At 42.0% G+C, this 24,104-nt stretch overlaps 1 protein-coding gene across 5 annotated transcripts in view; it reads right to left on the minus strand.

The window, feature by feature from the left end:
- CAMK1D (calcium/calmodulin dependent protein kinase ID) overlaps positions 1–24,104 on the minus strand; it is a 218,574-nt gene that overhangs the window by 24,635 nt on the left and 169,835 nt on the right. For all 5 annotated transcript variants that reach the window (XM_068670026.1, XM_068670029.1, XM_068670028.1 and 2 more), the window contains exons 4-6: positions 20,514–20,652; positions 15,994–16,120; positions 7,225–7,300 (exon numbers count right to left, since the gene is read on the minus strand). In XM_068670026.1, the coding sequence (XP_068526127.1) occupies positions 7,225–7,300; positions 15,994–16,120; positions 20,514–20,652 (342 nt within the window). The remainder of the gene's footprint in view (positions 1–7,224; positions 7,301–15,993; positions 16,121–20,513; positions 20,653–24,104) is intronic.

Here is a 24,104-nt window from a genome sequence, read left to right on the forward strand (position 1 = left end):
TCAGTGTTTAGCTCCCACAGTCTTGGGGACACAATCAGAATTTCACCTTCCTCTTCTTTTACACAACCTGCAAGATTTTGGGAGTGTTACTGATGGGTTGGAGAGGCTGGAGATGGCTGCTGCAGCCACTGCAACAGCTGCTGGTGCAGAGGTGCCCAGGCTGGTGGAAAACTGCTCCTCCTCTGCCCCACTTTCCTGGGGAGCTCCGTACAAGAAGTCTGACAGCCCTCCATTAATTTCTTGCCTTCCTCAGCACTTTCCTTCAAGAAAACCAAAGTGCTCTGATAAAGCATTTTAAGGCAAGCAGACAGCGCTGTGCCTGCTGAGGTGCTGTCAGGCTGCTCTGGAGAGAGAAATAACTCTCTTAAAATGTGCATCGTACTAATTACCTTGGCAGAGGTACAAGAGCACAAGTTAGGACAGCGATGATTTATATATGCTTGTGGCAGCAAAACATAGGAGCAAACTGCTGAGCAGCACAGAGCTGGGGGGCTGGAACCCTGCAAGCAGGGAGAGCTGAGACAAACGTGCCCCAGCAAGAGTCCCAGTCCTCCCAGAGCATTTCATCCCTTTCCTACACATCCCAAGAGCTTCCCAAGCTCCTTGGTGTGCCTTGGGTATCGACACATCTGGGTATCCGAGCACCTTAGCAGTGGCAGGATGAGCCCTGTGATCACCCCTTGAGTTTTACCCCCAGGCTCCCAATTCTGCAGCTTCAGTGATGAATGGGGAGGGCTTGAGAAGCATTGGCCACTATCCTTGGTCATGGGCAGGGACATCCCTCCAAGCCAGCCTCCTGCCCAAGAGTAGGCTGAGCACAGGGCAAGGGCTGGTCCTGGCTCATCTGGGGACAACAGGGGGACAAATGACCCACAAAGGGGGTCTCAAGGATGTTCCTGTAGGAAGCAAACCACCGAGAACCTACAGCAGAAAGCATTAGAGGAAGAGACCGAGCTCCCTAGGACAGAGGCTGTGGCATGTGAAAGGGAAACGTTCAAGCATCCTGGCACATGGAGGTGGTGGGAGCCAAAATATAGTTGTCCTTTACCTTAAAATCAGAGTTTGGGAAGACACAGAGGTTTGCTGTAACTTATAGCCAGCACTGGCTTTGCAACAAGGGATGGGAAAGCCTCAGTAAATTAGCCCAACAAACAATTTATGGCTGGAGGAAATTTTACTGGACTTCCAAAGACTGGGCCACATTCCAAAGTCCATAATAAGTTTTTATTTAATTCATATAGAATCAAAATCCCACCGACTTCATTTCCATCTGCTGGGATGTTTCTGTGTGAAAAAAATGACCTCACTATCAGAGGTTCTGCTGCTTTTATTTAGATATGCAGAAATACAAAAATATCCTCTCTGTCTTCAATGTGAAAAAATCCTGCCTAGTCCTGGGGGAGCTTCAGGCAGCTATTAGTTGTCATCATTTTCTAGCAGTTTCACCAAATAAAAGCTTGTTAGAATTATTTAACAACCTTACAATATCAGCAACAGATCTTCCATCAACCTCCTATTCCCAGTCTTGCCTTAAAAGAGAATGGGATGCAGATAAAAAAAATAAACACAGGTGGATGCACAAATGAAAGATATTGCCAGAAGTCATTTCTAGAAGCCATCAGGAGAGCACAGGAAGAATACCAGGAATGCCTTCTTTCTTGCAGAGAAAGCAAACTCTTGCAAGCTCCCATTACACACTGGGGTGATGCTAAAGGCTAAATAACCCATTCTCATGGGCATTGTCCAGCTTGCAATGCAGGAGGCACAGAGGTTAGTTTTACAAACATTTTTTCTTTTTTTGGTTAGACTAGAGCAAAGAATTCAGTAAGTGCTCAAAGACCTGAGATGTATGGTGTGGGAAGTCATCCAAATTCTATTTATATGGTTAAACCTGTGTAGTTCTTATTTTGGGAACGGCCTTCCATACTGGCTGATGTTAGTACCCTCGTGAAATTGTGGACAAAGACATATTAGCGCGGGGAATAAAAAATAAATTAAGAAGCAAACAATGATGAGGAATAATTTGGGTTTGTTTTCCCAGTCTAACTATGACATCCTGAGCAACCCAATGTATCAATCTATGTGTGTTTTCCCTCTGCTAATTCTCCTTGCAGTACCAAACAAGTAAAGTTATCACTCACTATCCTGCTGAGGCTTGCATGTGGTACTGAGAGGGCGAGATGTTTTCAGGACAAAGGTAGAAACTTTTTCTGGAATACTTTGTACAGTCCATGGCTAATCCTCTTATACAAACATTTCATAAATGATTTCATGCACTTGTTTTTGAAAATCAGCAGCAAAAAAAAAAAAAAGTCTAGAAAAGAATATGACCCAAGAATTACCTCCAGATACCCACTGTTTATAAAAAGAATAGAAAAACCAAAACCAAAACCAAAACAACAACAAAAAAAACCACCACCAACAAAAAAAAACAGTAATTCACTTTTCCCGTCAATGAACAGAATCAGAAGAAAGTTCAAGGCAAAATGCATTCAGCCTCATGCAGAAGAGACAGGACGCATTGAGCGTGAATGGCAAGGGGCTGAGGCAGAGCATCCTGTGGCCCCAGGCTCTTCTCCAGCTTTGGAACATTTATTTTATTTTTATTTTTACTATTATTATTTTTAATCTGTTAACTTAATCTTCTTTATATCAGGTGTGCATGGTATCAGTATTTTAGCTCTGCAGGCTTTTGCAACCTCTCATCTGACCCAGGCAGCTCCAAAACACAGCTGATGGGAATCCAGTGATGTCTCCTGCTCATATGTTTTTTGTTTTGAAGCTGAACACATATCAAAACTATCTTGTGATAGGCAGAAAGCTGAGTTCAACAACGAGGCTGTTTCAGATTGAGAAATATTGCGACTGGAATAACAGGAAATTTCAAGCTGCTATAATTAGTTCTTGTGAATAATGACTTCTCATGCAAAACAGGTTTTGATAAAAGCTCTGCTGGTGCAGCCTCTGCAATCTGGATGTCGTTAACAAGAGGCATTAGAGACTGGCACTGAAACAAAGGTATTCTTTCCTAAGACATACTTCACCTTGCCTATTACAGAAACAAATATTTGTCAAGAGCTTCGCTGCCCAAGAAACAGTTTGTTCTTCCAGTGTCATAAACTGAATGCTCTCATGTGAGACCGAGCATGTGTCTGGAGGCACTCAAGCCACTTACAGTAATAATAGCTCAAAACATCTTTAATATATGCCTGGCTTCTGTGTCAGATTCCCTTGAGTTTCCATCTTCTTAAATGATAACAGTCTGTTCAGAGTGGCTGTGAGGAGTCGTGGGAGAGGCGGGGAGGTGATGTAAGTTGATGTGCTCTGATGTCCCTATGCATAAATAGGTCTCCATCTGGTTTGCTGGTGTGGCACTTGCAAGACAACCAAGCCAGCTGTTAAACCTGTGCCCATCACTGTGGTATCAGACACCCAGGAAGGGCCACTTCCTTCCAGAGTGGGAAGAACCCCTCTTCTTCTCTATCTTTACTGCTCCTCTCACATACAATTTTCTATAAGGACACATCTATCACTTCTGGCTGTTCCTAGAAGGAAGGGGGAGATCCAGTTCAAGATTAGGACACATAATTGTGGGTTGGGTTTCTAACACCCCAGTACAGTCACCAGAGATGGAGTCAGCCAAGACTGGAGAGTGACACAAGTGAAAGTTAAAGCAAATGGAAATGTACTGAGAAGTCAGGGGGTTGGGAATGGAGCAGGGGGTGATTTGGTTGCCTAAGCACAGGCATCTGGTGCTGTGTGACATGGTTGTTGGTACCCTGCTATCCTCCATCTGCTGCTCCAGAAGAAAGCTCCCTGCAGTGCGTTACATTTGCCAAATCCACGTGTCTGTCCCGGACACCTCAGCATGGCTCTAAATGCATATTTTAGGCAACTGAATGGCACATCCCAGTGAAGGGACTGCCTGCATCCACACGGGCTGGGTTGTGGTACCCATGTGTAGAGCTCAGTGGTACAAGAGAAGCTCTGGGACGCCCGTGTCCCTGGAGCGCATGGGACGCCCAACCTGACAAGGTAGGTCATGGGTCTGTGGGGGGCTGGATTATCCTACAGTGACAGCTTGAGACCAGGTGGGCCTCTGTGAGTGACTAAAACAGCACATAGCACCTACGTGAAGGGAGCTGACGTGGGGCCTGCAGTGCTGCTGGCTGTACCAGGGAGCTGAAAGATGTAGCTCGTGTGCAGAAATAATCCAGGAGGTGATTTGATCTCAGACCCAATCCCACCCAAGCAGACCGAGTTACAGTCTGGTGAACACATTACCACGCTCCTGCGGAAACATATTATTGCCATTCATTTTTGCTGCACATAATACAAATCAGGTCTTTATTACATGAAGTGCAGAAACTCCCAAAAGGCATCCTTGTCCTGCAGAAAGAAATTCGTAGGGACTTATTCTCACTAAACTGATTTAAGCCTTCAGGGCTGGGAATTCCCCGTAAAGCAAATAGTGAATTAATATTTGAGAAGTGCATACACCTTGCCTGACAAGACCAGCACATGCTGATTTGGAAAAGAGCAAGAAATCACTGAAGTGAACCTCACAGAAAGAGCATCCTAGCCAGGTTTATGGATGAGACTGAAACCTTTCCCCTCTGGAAGATGTGTTCATGAACCAGGAGGTGGCAGGGATATTGCTTAGCTCTGTCTCACCTATTTTCCTCACACATAAAAGCAGCAAATGAAATCATATCAGGTCTGCCAGCAGAAAAGACCTTCGGTGCATGAATCATGGTTGAATGGGACTGAAAACCTGACAAAAAGCAGAACCAAGTTTATTTCCAGGAACCAGGATGCAATAGTTCATTCCTCCTGCAGGCTGCCAGGTGGAGATGTATTTTCATGGTGAAAATTTGACACTAAACTGAACCTGGGGAGTGGTCGAGCCTGGAAGCAAGGCAACATACTGCTGTCTTCCACCTGCAGCCTCCTTTCTATCTCCCTCTGAAACTGGTACTCAGCAAAGTACTTTGAAAGCAAAAGGAACGGCCCTACCTGGCTGTCCTGCCATGGCTAGCAAGAGCCAAAACCAACAAGAAAATATCTAGGGCTCCCATGCTCATGTTTGCTTGTGCAAGATGGCAATCTTGCATCAGCACACCCCATCCTCATCTAAAAGAGCCTTAGGGAATATTGTGTGAAGCAGCCTCTAAGGTATCTTGGAATGTCTGCTCTCTTCCTTGCTGCTGTGGCATGTCCCACTGGGTTTTGACAAAAAGTCAGTGAACTGTTGATTTTTGCTTTGTTATGCAGAAGTTTTTTTGAACCCAGCTGTTGGTGGTTTCTCCGAGGTAAATCCACCCCCCTTCAAAGTTTTGTACTCAAGAACTTTTCAAATATTCATGCAGAATGGCAAAAGCAGTCACAAGGCTGATGTGTGTGGGCAGGGCTTTGCTTTAAATATATAAACATACATGCAAATAAACAAATCCTGCCCCTATTTTAATATATAAAAGCTATTTTGGGTCATATATAGTTTATGTTCAAGGTTAAATGAAAATGTAAAGAATGAACTTTGCACAGAGTGGATAATGCAGCAATGAGGTGTGTCCTGGCAAAAATAGTTCTACTACACCATCGAAAAGTTATTCACGTTGACAAGCCATGAAATGTTTGCATAAGGAGAAAGGGAACAAAGCAGGAATGCTTTAATGCTGAGCCTCATTGGAGCTGCCTTTTTCCTGCAGTCTTGTATAACTCTGACAGTTGTGTAAAAAAGGAAAAAATAAAAAAACATAGAAAGGAAAGCACTGCTAGTTCTGGCATGAAAAGGCATTTGTTTCTGTAGCAGTCAACAGCTAGATGTGCTCTCCTGCACACAAGGAATAGGATCCTTGTGCTGTGTGGTTCCCTGTGTCAACCCATGGTGACAGCCTGACCTCGTCTTGAAGACCTGCACAAGGTAGGAGGGATTGCTCCTGCTTCAAAATCAGCTACCCTGTGAAGATGCAACTGCACAACTGCTGTTTGAACGGCGTACGTGAGCTCAGGAACCTGACCCTGAGCACAGACCAGCCCATCAGGATGGTACCCTAAGCTAGAGCAGGCCTTCCTACAGGTTCATGGGCAAGAAGTTCTGCATTTCCCTCTCAATCCACAGTGATTTCATATACTCAGCTGGATTCAGATGATGGTTTCCTGAAATATTAGGGGTGCTCTTCTCTGGGTAGCGCTAATGACCCCTGGTACCAGGATATCCCCACCACAACAGTAGCCAAGACACCTCTGCAGTCACTGGAACAGGAGGGGGCTCACCCACTCCTATGGCTCACACACTGAAGGCGCACCCACATCCACAGCACCGGCTGTCCCATTTCATGGAGACAAGCCTGGATATAAGGAAAACCTCTTCCCCATGAGGACAGTCTAAGCAGGGAACAGGTTGCCCTTGTATAGTCCCTGAGGAGGACTTCAAGAACCAACTGGATAAAACCTTGGACAACTTGGTATGACCTGAAAGACAGGACTAGAATTTTCCCGGGAATCCTTTTAACCTAAATATCCTATGGTCCTATTAAATCTTTGTAAAGAAGAGTGGCAGATACTGATCGAAGACAGGCACTAAATCTCCTTAAATATATGGGTTCTGAGACTCATCCACCACTTTGGGAAATGCACAGAAGTCCTGGTCCTGTAGCTTTCTCAAGCAACCATACCCTACACTCTTGACTAGCAATTAGTCCTGTCAGAGGAGCAAACTCAGTTACAAATGCAGAGGCTTAACAGCTTCATGGAAAAGCAATGGAACTGACAGGGCAGGAATCAGCTCATCATCTCCTATGGGACTTGAAAGTTGAAGGTGTTGGATATGTTAAAGAAAATGACCTTCATTTTCAGTATAAGTCCCAATATTTTGTATTATGCTTTGATGGAAATAGTTCACTGTGGTATGTAAAAAGCTCTTGTCTTCTTGTCTGCCTGTGGCCCTCCCCAAGGCAGGAAGCCAACACAGTGACACCTCAAGAGAGGTGACACTTCAGGACACATCCATGGGCATGGTGCTGTGAAGAGTTCTCATTCATTTCCTACAGCTTCTGCCCAAATTCAGCCTTTACATATCTGGGACATATCCAAGGTTCACGTTATCCTGGCTCGCAACTGTCAGAGATTAACTTTCTTTGAGCAAACTAAGTGGGAAAATATATAACGGGAGAGCATGTTTTAGATCCCAAAGCCACCTGTGAAAACCCAATGGATACTCACAGGATGTATGCGATGACCCCAATGGACCAGCAGTCCACAGCTTTGCTGTAGGGTTTCTGAGCCAACACTTCAGGAGCTGAAAACAAAAAGCCAAACAAGCACACGTTACAAGACCAAACATTTGAAAGTTGCCAAGAAGTAGGACTTGATAGTGCTCCCTGAATCCTGAGGCTCCCAAAGGCTTTTTGTTGCCTTCCACATTTAGCCCTCATATTTGCAAAAACCATGGTGTTTTCAAACCTCAAGAAGAAGTATTCCTGAAAATGAGAAAATTCCCTATTTTCTGACTCCAGGGAAAGAAAGGAAAAGCAGGCAAATAAAAATACACAGCAGTCTGAGGGCAGTAGGGCCATCAGCTGCCTGCCAGACAAACTTTAGGAGAGTTGGAGAAAAATGGAGTTGAGAAAAATGGAGCAGTGCTGAGATGCATTCATCCTGACAGCCTCACAGCTCCAGCACTTTGTGCTGCCAAACGAGGGACTTCAAGAGGGAACTTAGAAAGCACACTGTGTCGGGGAGGTGATGTCTAGGTTTGCAGGAGAGGAAGGAGAGACATCACCATGCTACCACCTGATGATCAACGAAGCCTCCTGGGTGTCAGAGTTGGAGGGAATCGTTTGTTCTCCTGCCTCTGGGAGTAAGAAATGAAAAGCAGCAGGCATTGGAGACATGCACAAAGATCTAAGCCTTCTCTGCCTCTACATAGCTTTCTGCCACCATAGCTTGAAATTTGCTAGAAGTGAGAGTATGGTCATTTATTGAAACTCTTTGTGAGTCTGCTTTCCTTTCTTTAACCAGTGGGAGTTGAAAAGGTGCTTTTTATTTTTATTTGGGAGCCTGGAGCATTATGCTTTCCCTGTTGGAACCTTTTAGTTGCAAATGCTTAAACCTAAAATTTAAAAACCCATGACTCTAATCTTTTTCATGTAAAGAAGCTTTTGCATTTTCAAAGCAAAATGTCCACAATAATGCAACAAATCACTGCTTGTGGCATTCCTACAGCAGACTCACCACACGGGCTCTTCAAAACAGTATTTCTTGAGATCTCTGGAGTTCAAATGCTCCACAAAAAAAAAAATAATAGTGGAGGGTAAGTCCCATCAAAAATATTTCTGTAGTGTTATGCCTTACTATGCTAGTATTCTTAACAACCACAGATCAGTTACTTGAAGCACAGTGAAAAAATTTGTGAAGCATATATATGTATTACAACTCGAGCATCACATTGATTTGTTATATATGCCTTGGGGTACTGGTAAGGACTCTTCAAAGAGTTATCTTCCTATGCTAGACAAGCCAACAAAACTAAGGTCAAAAGTGCCAGCAAGGAATGGAACAGAAAGTAGTAATGAGAAACTGAAAAGGCTTTCTGGTGCTTGGGAATAAGAGCTTAAAGAAGGGACTGAAGGGAAGACAGGGCAGATGAGTGAGGGCATCTGGGTTGTATTTCCACAAGGAGCAGAATGATGGAAAGGGTCAAGTCACAAGGGGGAGATATTATATAAAAAGGAAGAAAATTCAAGGGAATGTGGGTAAAGATACAGCTGGCAGACAGATTGAGAAGGCTTTGGAAGTGTGGGGATTGCCCCAGTCTGCAGCACAGGGTAAATGTAACCCCAGTCTTCAAGTCATCCAGCAATCTGGGATCATTGCATGCATAAGAAATTTAAATGATATTTCTGTTCATATATTGTTAATCTTATTACAGTATTGCAAAGTGGGAATGCCCCAACACCTATCCACTGCATGCTAAAGGAGGTTTCTTTCCACTGCCCCTAGCACGAAAGACTCCCGACCCAGCACCGGGTGCTTGGCAAAAACCTGCACCCCAACTCCTGAGAAGTCCCTGACTCCCTCCAGGACATTGGAACATTGCTGTAGTTTATCAAGACAAAGATAAAAATGTTCTTACTACAATAGTGGATGGAGCTGTGTGAATATAAAAGACATCTTCTGTTGCCACCCAAATGTAGTTCTATTCCCAGTGGCTGGGTGAGGGTTTGCCTGTCAGGTTGGTGCTAGTCAATCCAGTGGGAGTGAATTTGAAGAACTTGGGAAAAAAGAATGAAGTACTGGAGAGCCATCCCATTTGGCTTGTTATTGCCTCCCAGATGACTTGGCAAGCTGTTAGCATGTCAAATTTATATTTCTCTTGTTGCTCATTTAACAGTTGTTCCTCAAAGTCAATCAGGACAACCTTCCCAGACAATCTTTGCATCCCTTAACTTCACTTTCTTTCCTGATTCACCAAAATTCAAGTCTTCTAAAAAGATTTTTTTTCTTCCCAATTTTTTTATCAAATTGGGCTTGTAAGACTCAGCTCCTTTTTCTGTCCCATCCCTTGTGACTGAATTTTGTGACAAAACATGCAGAAGAAGTGAATTCATTTTCCCTTGTGTTTAGGTTGTTATATGTCTTCCAACTCTCCCATTCTTCCAAATTTCCAAAATTTCATTCACGTATCTCTTCTACCTTTGGCTGTCTGATCCTGTTTGCACCTTTTTCAAGACTGGTAAACATTATACATTCCATATCCCCCAAAGGAAACATTATGCAAATGGCTCTTGAACACCACAGATCCAAGTGAGCTCCTGACATTATACGGATATGCCACATTAACATAACAGAAAACAAATCTGAGATGAGAGGATGTGAACTATATAAAGATTCTCTCTCTCTTAAACATCAAAGCTGTGTTGAAGCATTTCTGTCTGTCTTACAGGACTGAAGTGCGCCGATAACAGGCAATTGGTGCTGTGGATGGTGGCAGGTAAGGACACCACAGGATGAAGCCCAAGGCAAATGTAAGGCTATTACCTCACCTTTGGTAAACTTTAATGAAAAAAGTCAGAAGCTTTAAATAACTATTTTGAGGCCAATGGCTGTTTTTGTTTTTTATTCCAAAGAGCAAATATACAACAGAAGCAGAATATAGCCAAGCATCATCTGTGTCTGAGATGCAGAAAAGATGGAAATATTTAATGAGCTGAAAAACAAGTCAGAGAAGCCCTTAGAAATGAAAGTAGATCAGTGCCTGCAAAAGCAGGAAATGCAATGAAAAAAATCCAAGAGCTGACGGTGTTAGAGGATCAACACAGATGACTGAGGAGGCAAAACAGCAGTAAGGAGAATGGAAAAGTCAAAACTCCCATTTCTGGTGCCAGGAAAACACCAGCTGAGCAGAAAGAAGACCTTCATTCTTTTGGAGCAGCCAAAGCAATCGGAAGGACAGGAAAACCAATCCTGAGTGAGTTATACCTTTCTTTGGATAACGAGGGCACTCCACTTCAAGGCCAGATGATCTGCTGATTTACAGTTAGGGGTGGGTTTTGTGCTTTTTTTCCCTTTTTTTTTTTTCTTTCTTTCTTTTTTTATTAAGAGAAAAATTTGAAGGCTTATTTAAAATTGAGGTTTTAAGAAAGGGTTCAGAATAAAGAAGTTTGGAATCCTTTCAGAGCACTGTGCCACTACCCCCAGTGGGCACAGCTATGCTGATAAGCTCCCTAAAAATGCAGCTGCTGGATGCCAAAACCAGCAATCCATGCTCTTGCAAAGAGCTCAACTGATGGGGATTGCTCTGATACTTTAAGCCTGTTGAACTAATTGTACAAGTGAGTCATGAGGGTGCCTGCTCTTCATACCAGCCTCATACTTAAAAGCAGTTCTCCTTCACTCCCATGATGGTGCTACTCCCCGTAGATTTTGCTGTCTCACAAGAACTCAATCTAATGCTATTTTTTTCTGTGGTTCATATGGCTTCCCACAAGCTGCATGCCAGAAGGAATGATGCATTTTAACAAAGGGTGCTGGTTTTGAAGATTCCCCATAGGACTGACAAATCAGAATGCTGCCATAAATGTAGGATGAATAAAAAATAAAAATATTTAAATCTAGTTAAAATAATCAGGGACTTACTTACATTGGGCAGGGATGCAGCTCAATTTGCCCTACAAAGGGGCCTTGTACAAGCCAAGGGTGGGAGTTCAGCTGGTAACTATTTAGTGCCAGTTTCCATCACATAAGCAAGTCTCACAAGGAAAGGCGGGTACAAGACGGCCATGAAATCCAAGAAAGAGGATGATTAACAGGCAGGGTTTGCAAGGGACACCATACAGAGCTGGTGTAAGCCCTGTAGTGTAAGATTCTTGAGGGTACCACCTTGAGAAGTTGGACAGAGAGGAACCCCACACCACTGAGCAGACAGCTGGTTGCACCAAGGCCTACTCTCTCGCCTCGAGCCAAAGATGGTGCAAGAGCAGCACGAACTCCACTGCTTCCATGCATAATGTCTTCTTCACAGTGCAAACAGGCTAAAAGGCATACAAAGGAGCTTTATCACAAGACCAGAGCCCCTCTTCCACTGACTCCTGAGATGAAAAGCACTTCTTTCCCTCTCTCACGCAGTCCAACAGAGTTCAGCTTGTCCTGGTTGACCAATGCTTCGCAGTTTGGTGCTGTGTATTAATGACAGTGGGGTTTTGGTGTAGCCCTGCTGGTTTCGTTTGCTCCAGTTGTCCCTTTTTCATGTTGCTGAGTCAGATTGAAGGAACCATCATGGGACATAACACAGCTACAGCCACACACCAGCACAGTCCATTTCAGGGAGCTGAGCAACTCCACTGTCACCAGCCTGTGCCTTGATGAGAGCAGTTCCCATGCTTTATTTTTACTTTATTACTCATGTTACTGCCTAAACAATTCCTGGGGTTGCTTTTTGCTAATAAGTATATTCCAAAGGCTTATTGAATATTTTCAAACCTTTTATTCAAAGGATACTGAGTAAGTCAAAAGTAAACATGGAAATCTGTTGTTTACTTAAGTGCTTCAGTCGTGCACAGGGCTAAGAGAAATGGCTTTGATAAGATCTGGAACTTCTACTGGATTTCTGTCAGAGCTAAAAGGTGTGAGATGACCTTTCCTAAAGGCACTACCGAGAATAAAAACAGCAAGTGAGGTGGGGTGTACAGAGATCAATCACAAATTTGGGGTCCATCCCAATCCTTATAACAGTGAAATATAAATAAATTTTACTTAAAGTTGCTTTGGACCCCTGAGCAAAAATTTTAAATCTCAGCAGGATTAAGGTATTAGCCAGCCACAAACACAGTTAATAATTCAGTGTCTCTGCAAATGGAGATGAGAATGCTGAGACGGAGTTTCTAACATATTTTCCAAACTTTCCAGTGTTCCTAAGTACCTTGTGAGTCTAAGTTCCATCTGCAAAAGTAACTAAAGCTTTTCAGAGACCAACTCTCACAGAAAGTAAGTCAGTGAGACCTACTTCCCAAATAACCAAAATCCCTTTAGAGAAATTTGCTGAGTGACTGGAGAGTCAGTGAGCGTCCAACTTGACATACCTCAAGGACAACTCATTTTCACACAGGTTTTGAAAACTTCCTCCATCAAAGTCAATCTCTTTTAAATGGTCTCAAGCCAAGCAACCCAAATCTGTGATGTTTAAAATGGCATATCACTAATGGCTTATACAGGTCTTGCCCATAATCACACAGATCATTCAGGGGCTTTGGAAAACACCACTTCTACTCCATTCTAGAAGAGGTGAGAAGCATGCAAGCCAATCCACACATAATTTGCAATAAGATGCATCACAGAAGCTACCTTATTTTACCTAGTTTAGGTTTGTTATCTAAAAGTTGGGTGTCCAGTCCCAGCTCATCACCTGGACTCCCCATATAAGAAATGGAAGGACATAAGAGTGTTAAGCAGGTAAGAAAATGGAAGACCTTCTTATTAGAAAAGGTTGTATTATCAGACCAAAAGTAATCATTTAGATTTATATCTTAATAAACATGCTCCAACTAAGTCTAATTGGGTTAAATTATTGTATTTTCAGCATAGGACAATAATCTTCAACAAGTCTCCTAAAAGAATAAAGTCTCTGAACTCTTGACAGTAATTTAATCTGTAAGGCAGAGCCTTAAAAGCCAAGCCAATGTGCTCATGCATTACTGGTTATGCACATTTTAGACATTCTCCAATTCAATAAGATACAATTCAATTTTCAGAAGGAAAACTGATATTTCTTAAGAAGCTTAATTATAATTACACCCTTCCTTATTTGATGAATTTCTGAACCACATAGACAGGAATTTAGTGTCTCAGATACCACCATTCTTTAGAGCTAAAACTAAGAAAAGCTGAGTTAAAAATTGAGATGCAGGGAGTTGAAAGTATACCTTATTCAGGAAAATTAGACAGAAATGGCAGCGGGCCTTGCATGCTTGCAAATGTGAAGGGCAGCAGACCTGAGTTAGAATCAAGTCTGCTACAAAGTCAGAAGCTTGTGCAGCATTTTGCACAGCAGGATCCAACTGGATCCATTTCCATTTCAGAAGGTGAAGTATAAAGAGTAGTAAATGTTAATGACTTCTTAACTGAGTCCTGGTGCCTTTGGCATGTGATATATGCCTATTTCCAATCCTCCCCTCCCCCCCCAGGATTTTAAAAGCAAATTAAACTGACAAAAATAAGTAATTTCTCACTAAATCTTAGAAAATGGAATGTCCTATATATCTTTAAAGAAAAATGTTAGGAATTATGTTGTAAGCTGTGGATCCTTGAGTGTTACTTCAAAGCTAGGTGGAATATCTTGGAAACAAACAAACAAGCAAACAAACAAACAAAAAAACACCCTCAACAAAAAGAGTTGGTAGAAAGGTGTGGGGTTTGACTGTATTTTTGTTGTGCCATTAGGGAGAAGGTCTGTTGGGCATTAAGCAAGTGCAGCAAATTGGAGTGAGGCTGGAAGGCATGAATGCTTTCAGTTGCAGACAAATTGCAGACTGTATGCAGAAGATGTGTAATCAGGTGTAACAGTAACAGAGGCCCATTTGTGGGCATCATAGTGGTGACTGACAAAAATTTTCGGTGCTTGGAAAATGTTGTCTGGGCAACTAATTACTTTAAAAAAAAAAAAAAAAGCAGCAATAAGAGGAGCTGTCTCCTGTGGAAAAAGGAAAAGGAATAGAACAAATATTTTAAGAGGTTTTCTTTGTGAGAGGAGAAAAACTCCTGTCAGCACTTCTGAAATAAGTGGCCATGACCTCTTGCACTGTGATGAGTGAATTCTGTGCTCAGTAAGGTAATGCGGGACCTGGAGGCACTTGTGTACATATCAGCATCCAGATCATGAGTAATGAAAGCTCTCAAACATCTCTCCAAGTGCTACAATTCATGTCACGTGCTCTGAGAGTTTCCTTTCCAAAGCAGCAAGTTTTCTTATATAAATGGATATACTGAGAAGCCATATGAGATCACACAGTGCCAGAGCAGAATTACACTCCCTCATTTTCATCAGTGCTTCAACAAATATCATCTTAACTTATTTTAGTCAGTGCCCATTTCAGAGCAAAATAAAACATGTTAATTAAAGAGAAAAGAGCTGACAGTAAAAATGATGAAAATTGCTGTCTAAGCTCTGTTCCTGCTAGGCCTTTGTAAGATTTCCAGTCCGATGTCATTACACAAGACAGTTATGTACAGTTATGTACAGAGTGCATCCTGACTCATATATCTTAAAATAAAAAAACTATGGCCTGATGGCTTCACAATGGGAAACATTTTTTCTGACGTTATCAGGACAAAGTGTGCCTGTGCAGCATAAAGATAATTGCTGGAAAAAAAGATGTTCCTGGGACAAATCTGGATCTCCGTGTCATAACCACATAATCTGTTTGGGTTCTCATATAAGGATATCATTGGAGGTATGAAAATGGAGGTGAGGTGGTAGCTGCAAAGCAAAAGGAGACTCTCTTTGATGCTTAGAAAACATAAGGTCTTTCCTACTGGAAAGAAAAAAATAAATAAAAAAATCCTTTGTGAAGGAATTGTTTTACTTTCATGTATTTAACCGTGGATAAATCCCAGAGATTAATGTCCCTGTCCCTTCCCATGGCAGGGGGGTTGGAGTTAGATGATCTTTAAGTCCCTTCCAACCCAAACTATTCTGTGATTCTAAGATTAATTTTACCCCCTCACTGGCTGTCTAGGTATTGTAAGAAACACCAGCTTGCTGGATGTCCAGTGCATGAAGTGAACCTTTCAGTGTTTCCTCAAACAGACCCTGTCATCACCTGCCACATATTTTTCATATTGAGTTGCATATTAGGATGCTGGTAAGTGTGCTCCTAATCAGTAGCCTGGTACAATCACTTCTGAATGGACAAAATATTGAACTATATATGTGATTGGAAATAAATTGATACCACCAAGAAAGGTTCATGGGTCTAAAAAGCTTTTACATATTATATTACATATTATATCAAAGAGACAGTAACTTAGTGGGGCTGAACATGTCTGAATAATTGTAGCTCTTTCGTTTTACTGTCTTCTGTCAGGGGAATCTGCGACACACTATTTTTTGTGATTAAAATTATATGCTACATTATGGGAAGCGTCTGGGTTTTATAGGTGTTTGCAGAATCGAGGTATTTAACTACATTCTTCACATGTTTTTAATTTAGGTACAGGCAGATGCTTTAAGAAAAATCCTTTTGTAAAGAAATGAAAGCTAATCCCACAAACCCTGAGCTGGACTGCAAAATTGGGACTCGAGAGAGAAGAGTACACAGGACACAACACCAGCAACTTCTGAAATCTCTAGATCTAGAAAACACCTGTAAAATCTCCTGTGCACTACATATTGGCACTAGCAAAGTTTGTTTGTTTGTTTGTAACCACCTTGATTTTCACCATGCTTCTGTATTGTAGCTGGGAGGAGTGGATGTACGGTATAACCAAACCTCTTACCAACATAGCCAGGAGTCCCGCAGGCTGTGGACATCACATCTCCTTTGCCCTCCATCTTTGACAATCCAAAGTCACTGATCATGATTTTTGACTCTTCATCCTGGCTGTAGTAAAGCAGGTTCTCAGGCTAGAAAGAAGAATAAGCAAAGTGGGGTTTGAATGTATAAATCCAGTAACAGCACTTGTTGGCTAATGCTTCGTATTTAATACAATCCTTAGTTATACCATACACTAACATCATTCAGTCTGCCTAAGTCCTACAGATTTGCTTGTACAATCCATATGGAGAACCTCTGCAGACTTCTTTGTGGTGACTTATGGGAAAAGCCGAAACCTTGAGCTTTGAGTAACTTGTCTGTCATCATGAACTTCTCCTTTGGCACCCCAAATATGAACAAAGCCTTATCTCTTACTCGGGAGGTGTGTCCAACATGCCAAAAGAAAAGAAAAAAGAGGAAAAAGAAAAAAAAAACCAGGAGGGTAAAGAAAATGAAAAAGAAAGAATAAGAAAAAGAGAAAATAAAAGAAAAAAGGAAAGAAAAGAAAAAGGAAAACAGTAGATGTGAAGACAATTTTCACATTTTTTCCATTGGAAATCAACGGTTATGAAAGAGGAAATGCCTTTAGAGTTAACATAGTTGTACAAGGATGTTTTAGAACTGAGCACAGTGACTTGTTTATGCTGAGATAAAACAAGACCCACTCCACAAAGACCCGGTGGTTTACATCAGTATAAGTAAACTGGAATGCCCAACCAACTTCCATGTACCAATGTGCTAGTTCTCCATTCATACATTGTGAATATCCTACAGCAAACCTCTCACTAGGTGCTGTGAGAGCACAATTTTGGGGGCTTTTCCCCTGCTTAACATCTGGACTTGCAAAAATGTTCAGCCTCTGCTGGCACCCTTACAGCCTGGCGGTAACAGCAAGGCATCACACTGCATGGTATCCATCATTTTTATCGAGTCTTTATCGATAAAAATGATGGATACCCAAGGCTTCAACATAACCCTGGTGTGGACTTCTTGCCTAGAAGCTGGTACAAACACCTACGCACATGCATTTTGTCTATCAGCCTGTTGTGTGCTTCATCTGTGAGTTTCCAGAAAATGGCAACAAGCAGCTGGGGCCATGCAACATCATTAAATTCCTTGGGACACATCCAAGCTTGGATGTATGAGGAGGAGCAATCACGTTGCAGCAGCGTTGGCATCTGTCTTCTCTTCTCCCTCACCATAACCTCCTTCTCTGGAAAAAGGGGTATGAAATGAGGGGGGCAGACATGGCCTCCAACCTACTCTGAGGTTCCTGTTCAACCTCAAGCAGAGGTTAAAGCACTTTCTGACTGCCTGGTCGCAGCATAAAGCCACATAGTGATGGCTTCATCCATGTGACATGATGACGATGGAGGATTTACAAGTTAAGGGAAAGCTGCAGCCACAGCTGTGAACCAGCTGGAACTGAGGCAAAAAGGGAAATAACTGCTCATAGAAATAAAAATAATTATAGAGTGATAGCATTAATGTTTTTTTTCTTATACCTCATAAGTCCTGTGCATTAGCTGGCCTTTATATGCCTTCCTGATCAACCAGCAGCCCTTTTCCAAACTCATGCCATCCCTTGAGCCCTCCACTACAAGTTTTTCTCTTTGTGCTCTCCCTGATGCCTCCAGCCAGTGAAAACCTTACCGGTTCCAAAATGCAGGCAGCAATTCCAAATTGTAGAACTAAACAGAAAATCAATGTCTCTGGTATTGATCAGCTGAAGGGCTGGTAGAGTTGGTATTAAGGGAAAAACAACTATTTCCTCATTATTTCCACTGACTCATCTCAGGTTCCCCATTAACTCATGTTTACCAAAGCCCAGAAACCCACCCATTTGAAACTTAAATCTCTTTTAATACCTGTTTAAATCAATTCCACTTTTTATAAAATGAGCTGGTTAATTCCAAAAGCATTAACAAGATGGCTTTGTACCAAGCAGAACTGGTCCAGCTTTTCACTCCTTTTGCCAATGCTGGACTTCACTGGACTTCATCTGCTGCCATCTCTTGTTAGCTTCTGCTACTTTGTTGAGATTAGAGACTTGGAGCACAGATCTGCTTCTCCTAACTACAGCAAGTACTATTTTGGTGTATGAATAACACATAATTGCAATAAATAATTGTTACAGATATTTCAAGGATTGTATTTTTACAGAGTGGATTCTTTCCCAGAGTTTCATTTGGGGAGATCACAGTTTGAAACCTGCACTTATCTTGAAATTTTGAAACCACAAAAAGCCTTATTCCATTCCTATTTTTGCCATCATGGAAAGTTTGCATTAACAGAAATTTCACAGCAGGTGTTCCTCATATAGCATATTTTATGAGTTATTTTAACAACAGATATGCTACTGACAAACACTTGCAAACAAAAAGAAAGAAAAAGAAAAGAGCTAGCCTTTGCCCCAAAATACTGCTGGAGAATGATATTCGTTTGATCTAAATTCATCATGTCCCTAAATAAACTCTTGAAGCAATTTGCAAATTAATCCACTTTCCATTTCCAAATATTTTATGTTTTATTATGGGAACTTTTAATAAGATTAATCTGTTTTAAAATAAGAGATACCATTCTCTGACTCTGTGACTCTGTGATTCCAAGAGCTACAGCATCCCCTTAAAAGACAGATAGGAAGAGTAGAGTTCATACAGAGGAACATCTGAATTAAGACTAGACCTTCCACCAAAGTCTCCCATGGCAGAAAGAGGTCTGAAGTTACTTCTTGCAAAATGAATTTGGGAGAAAGTTGGACATTAAATAACTAAACAACACTTCAGTGCTGAAGCACTGCGGAACTCTAGTAAAAAGAGAATGTTTTAATGTCCTTCAGAGTAAAAGCTGGAAATGAATGGGAAATATGGGCAGCACTTGATGGCTGTAGGAGACTGAAGAAGAGTAACTGGTGTCTCCTCAAAACAACCAATCAACCAAGGAACCAACCAAGAAAAATATAAAACAAACCAACCAAACAAAAACCTCCTAAACATTATTTGGGACTTTTAGGACTAAACTGCACAATGCCAAAGCAGAAACACTGATTTGGTGGACATTATTTTCCTCCAGCAGATTCAATATTTTTCTTTAAAATGCATGGCCCATGATTCACATCAGCAGAGGGAAAAACATGCATTGAATTTTTCCCAAATTGAGGCCAGGGCTGTCTGGCTTGGGTTCTGCTCCACCTTAGAGAGTTGTGCTGCTGATGGCCACAGTGGTAACGGGCTCTGCTTTGGCCCTGCTGCATCACAGTTTGGAACAAGCCCAGGATTTGTTATTTTACCCCAAGCAGCATTTCTTATCAGCGCTAGTTCTGGAGGAGATAAAAAAGCAAATAAATAATGTCTCTCATCACTATGATTTTTCATCTATCTTAAGGCAAAATGATGAGGTCACGTTCCAGGCACTCCAGATTTCACTAAGAGGATGTGCCAAAACTGCCAACTTGCAATTTAATACCGGACTGCAATAGGAAATAAAATAATAACTTTAAATTTAATTAAAATTGCATTTAAATATTTTTAAAAAAGAAAGACTTCTTTGTGGCTCATAACAACTTTAATATTCATTCGGCCTTTATATAATTTGACCTGTTTTGCTAAATTCCACTGTTGTTATGTGAGGACAATTCAAGACTACAGCATCAACATTCAAGGCAACTCCTGGTTCTAGCATCCTCCAAAGCAAAAGCAGTGGTGTTGTTTTATTTACAGAATTTTTAGTTTAATTTTTAGCTGTCTTTTGACATGTGTATCTTTTACAAATGCCTACTGTTAATTTGTTAGTTAAGATGGCTAAAACCAGGAAGGTTTAACTCTGTATTATGAAATCCAGGCCTTTCTGTTTATCTTAATGACATTTTGAGATATAAAGAGAAAACAAAACAGAAATAATCTTTGCTTGTTTGTATGTTGTTTGTTTGTTTGTTGCTGGTGATGGTTTTACCAGCAAAGCTGAGGGTTTCTGATGTGATAACACGGCATAGCTGAAAGGACGATTATCTTAAAATCACACTGTCACAAAATGCTCCTTGGAAGAATCCTTGCTGTGAAAAGTGTCTCCAGAAACATTGGACTAAATAGTACGATAGGAAAGTGTTCAACTTTCCCACACAATTTCTAGCTATTAATTATTTTTAAGTAAAATAAACATAGCACAGCAAATCTACAAGATAGCGTGCAGCAGTAAACACATCCCAGCTGAGTGTCTTGTCTTAATGTAATGTTTTGGGTTTTAACAAATGCCTTTTTCTCCACATCATACATGCAAAATGCCCATTGTCTATAACAGCATTGATTGCAAGAGTCCTCATTAAAACCAATTACAATGGAAGGATGCATAGACCTTAGAACATCCCTCTTATGGCAAATCATTACTGAAAGAGCCAGCCCCAGGGGAGGTTGGACTTAGATGCATTAAACTTGCCTAATTATGCAAAATTCATTAACACTGCCTAGTCAAGCTGCTTGGCCATACCTTGAGGTCCCTGTGGACGATGCCCATTCGGTGCAGGTAGTAGACGGCATCCAGGACCTGCCGGATCAGGGTGCTTGCATCCTTCTCGGTGTAGAACCCCTTCTCAACGATGCGGTCGAAAAGCTCTCCCCCAGACACTCTGGAAAACATAACAGGATACAGAGGTATGAGGATGTGCTTCTGAAGATGCTTTATACCTCTCTAAACAATGGCCAAGGCCAAGCAGTAACTTGTCAGGAGAAGCACACATCCACTTAGAGCTGCAGGAACTCTCCAAATTTCCCAGCAAGTATTTGGTTGTGGTCTGAGGACTGGACCAGAAGAGTAGCAAGGAGCAAATAAAAGACATAACAGAACTAAAACAGAGATAACCATGCTACAAAGGAAAATAAAACCACCCTCCACCAGAGAGTGGTCAAAGATTTCCTAGGACTTGCAAATGAAAGTCATAACTCTCTACCTCAGTAAGAGCCAAGGGGAGCAAACACTGAATTCACATAGCAAAGGTGAATAGGTAGTAGAGGTGAATTCGATCTGCCCTTGCCCACTGACACCTGGCCCAGTGGAGGCTGTGACCTTCCCCACCAGTATGAGCTCTTGGGGGTCAGGTTATGATATGATGACCAAGGCTTGGGTTGGAGGCACGGTCCCACTCCACTTTCCCCCTGGGCAAGTGAAAAGTACTCACTGCCTATAGAGCATTAGTGAATTAGTAAATTAGTATTTACCCATAAATGTATGTTCATTTATCAGCAGCCACAAACCCTTTATCAAATGCGTTTTACTTGAGCACAGCCTCTCTGCCTGGCATTGATAGCAGACGGTTATTGATGAAGGAGCACAGATTATGAACGCAATTAATCACCAGATGACACAGATGGGGAAAGGATTCCACTACTCAGGGAGGAAAGAAAATAAAACCTTGACATGTCACTATTTAATGTCTGCTATATTATGCTTTTCCTCTGCCCTGCTAGAAATAACACGTTCTGAACCCAATCTTAAATAAAGAATGGACACATTAAAACTCCCTGGAGGAATACTGGGGGAAACAAAAGAGGAAAGAAATGTCTGAGTAATTGAAATAATAAAACTGTCAGCAAAAAACTGCCCTATTAGGGTAAATAAAAGATTTCCATTTTAACAAGCAAAGCCTATTAAAAAATAAAATGAATGTGATATGTTTTTTCAGCAAGTTGCACCACTTAGCATATCATAAATAGCACTGTAAAACTTTCTTTAAAAACAAACCTAATAAAGGGAAAATAATAAATGATTACAGTCATTAAATACATATGGACTGCGACTTTGCCATTATATGAACACTAGGTAATTCAGCAGCAGCCACTCCAGGCAATAATCTGCATGAATAATGCCATGAAGTCACTTCCTAGGGAAGTTTGGAGCCTGAATGCATGAGAAAGCTACCACTAAAAATGAGCACATTCAACTTCAAAATTGAAAAGCAATCTGAGAAGGAAAAAAAAAAAAAAAAGATAATCCCCCTATTAAGTGCTAGGCAAACAGACCAAATGGTCTACTAAAATACTGGCATTACACTGAAGTTCTGCAGTAAACATGAAGTTCACCCGGGAGTCCCATGGTTGTATCAGTGGGGCTTGATGCCTGCTGCTAGCAGAGAGGGGCTGGTGAAGCCATGCCAGGATGACAGTGGGGCAGGGAAAGCCCCTGGTACCCTACTGAATCCATGAGCCCGTGATTCATAGCAGGGCAGGGAAAGAGACTGCAGGTAGAGGATGCTCTGGCAGAAGTGCCATCACACAACACTGAGAGCACACCCTGAACACTCTGCAGAAGACCTTGAATTACAATCCTTTCTTACCTAGCTTCCCACAAGAGGATCTGTGCCTTGTGTACATAACTATGTATATATTTATATATATATGCACAGGACGTTGCTCCAAGCCCCTCTCAACCCTACAACCCTACACCCTTTGCATGCCCCACCACAACCTCACGTGCCTTGCCAAGGGAGAACAAGCACAACCTCTACCTCACCATTCAGAGTAGGCAGATAGTTTTACCGAATCTGGCTCTTATTAGCTGGCTGTCTTTTTATATTTCCCCTGCAGCCCTTTTGTTTCCCATGGATTGATTGCACTGAAAATTGAGCCCTCGCAGTAATTAATACGCCTGAACACAGCACATATCCCCAAGAAAACGCCATGCGTGCTGCTGCGCAATTTCACACAGTTGCTTTGGTTATATTCAAGTGATGGACTGCTTTAGTAGGCACTGATTTACACCAGGTGCTTTCCTGCACAAGGACTCTCTCCTTGCCTGTTCACAGAGAGTATGCCTCTGTATGCATTTTTCCATTAAAGTGACAACATTGTCCTCCATCCCAACTCCCTCTCCTTATGCCTCATTCTTTAACCAAAAGCTTTTCTTGGTAAAATTGAGTTCAGTGGATCTAGTGTACCCAGGCTCAATCTGTTTATAATTTTCTTTCAACACACGGAAAATATTTTCAACCTCTTAAATGACATTGCAAACTGGAGCTTAATCCAAGGACTCAAGAGGAGCCATCAGTGAGTTTACAGCCACTTGCTTACTCACAGTGTCAATGGCACCCCTGGGTACAAGGTACGAGTTGAAGTATGCGTGCTCCTATATGTTTCTTTGGATACTCTATGTTATGGAATTTGGGATTTGAATTACTTGTTTGCACTCACAAATAAAGTCTCCCTCCTGGGGAAAAGCATCATGGCTGGGTCCCACCTCCCAAGGATGCTCTGCAACACAGCACCCAAAGCCACGGGTACCACTTCCCATGTGGAGCTCGTGGCCATATGGCTGTTCTCCTCCAAAATAGGATTAACATTGGGAATGCTCTTCCACGTATGGTGCCCAGGGACTGACTTGTCAGGAGAAAACCAGTAAGGGCAGCTGTGGGAGAGCATCTGAGCTCTTAACTCACGGTGGAGATGTGTCCCGCTTGTCTATAGCTGGTCTTGATGCCAGTCCCCTCTGCTCCACTGAGCTGGGACTTGGCGTCCTGCTCTGAACAGACCTGGGCACTCACAATACACTGCCACAATTTGTTTGTTCCAGCTTTTATTATTCTGGGATACATTTCTTTTTCCTTAACGACAGCACCAGCTCTGCAATTTTGAGCAGTGCACAGAAGGCACAACTGAAACTGCAGGCAGCAAGAGCAGAATTAAGTCTTTGTCTGAGGGAAATTTAAGACAAAATTTTCTGAGCAGAAAGAGAGGGCAGGAGGACTTTCTTATTAGTGGAGGACGACTGATCCTGTCTTGAGGCTGGCACTGGCTCATGTGGCTGGACACACTGTCCCAAACATCAGCACAAGGAACCTCTTTCCCCTGCTGATTTTGATCTTGGTTCAGAGGCCAAAAGGTTTTCAGAAAAGAAGAACTCAAAGGAGTAGCCAACTGCAGTTACCTGAAAAGCATTTAACCCTGGGAACAGCTCGAGTGTCTTGCTGCAAACCAGAGCACTGTTAGCATCACCCAGGGACTTGGACCTGGGAAAAAGTCAGCAAAGCAGCCACGTTTGTATCTTCTACATGGACATCTGCTGGGACCATGTTCCAGATATGTACTG

This window comes from Anas acuta, chromosome 1, assembly GCF_963932015.1.
Source record: "Anas acuta chromosome 1, bAnaAcu1.1, whole genome shotgun sequence".
In the NCBI taxonomy this organism is placed as follows: domain Eukaryota; kingdom Metazoa; phylum Chordata; class Aves; order Anseriformes; family Anatidae; genus Anas; species Anas acuta.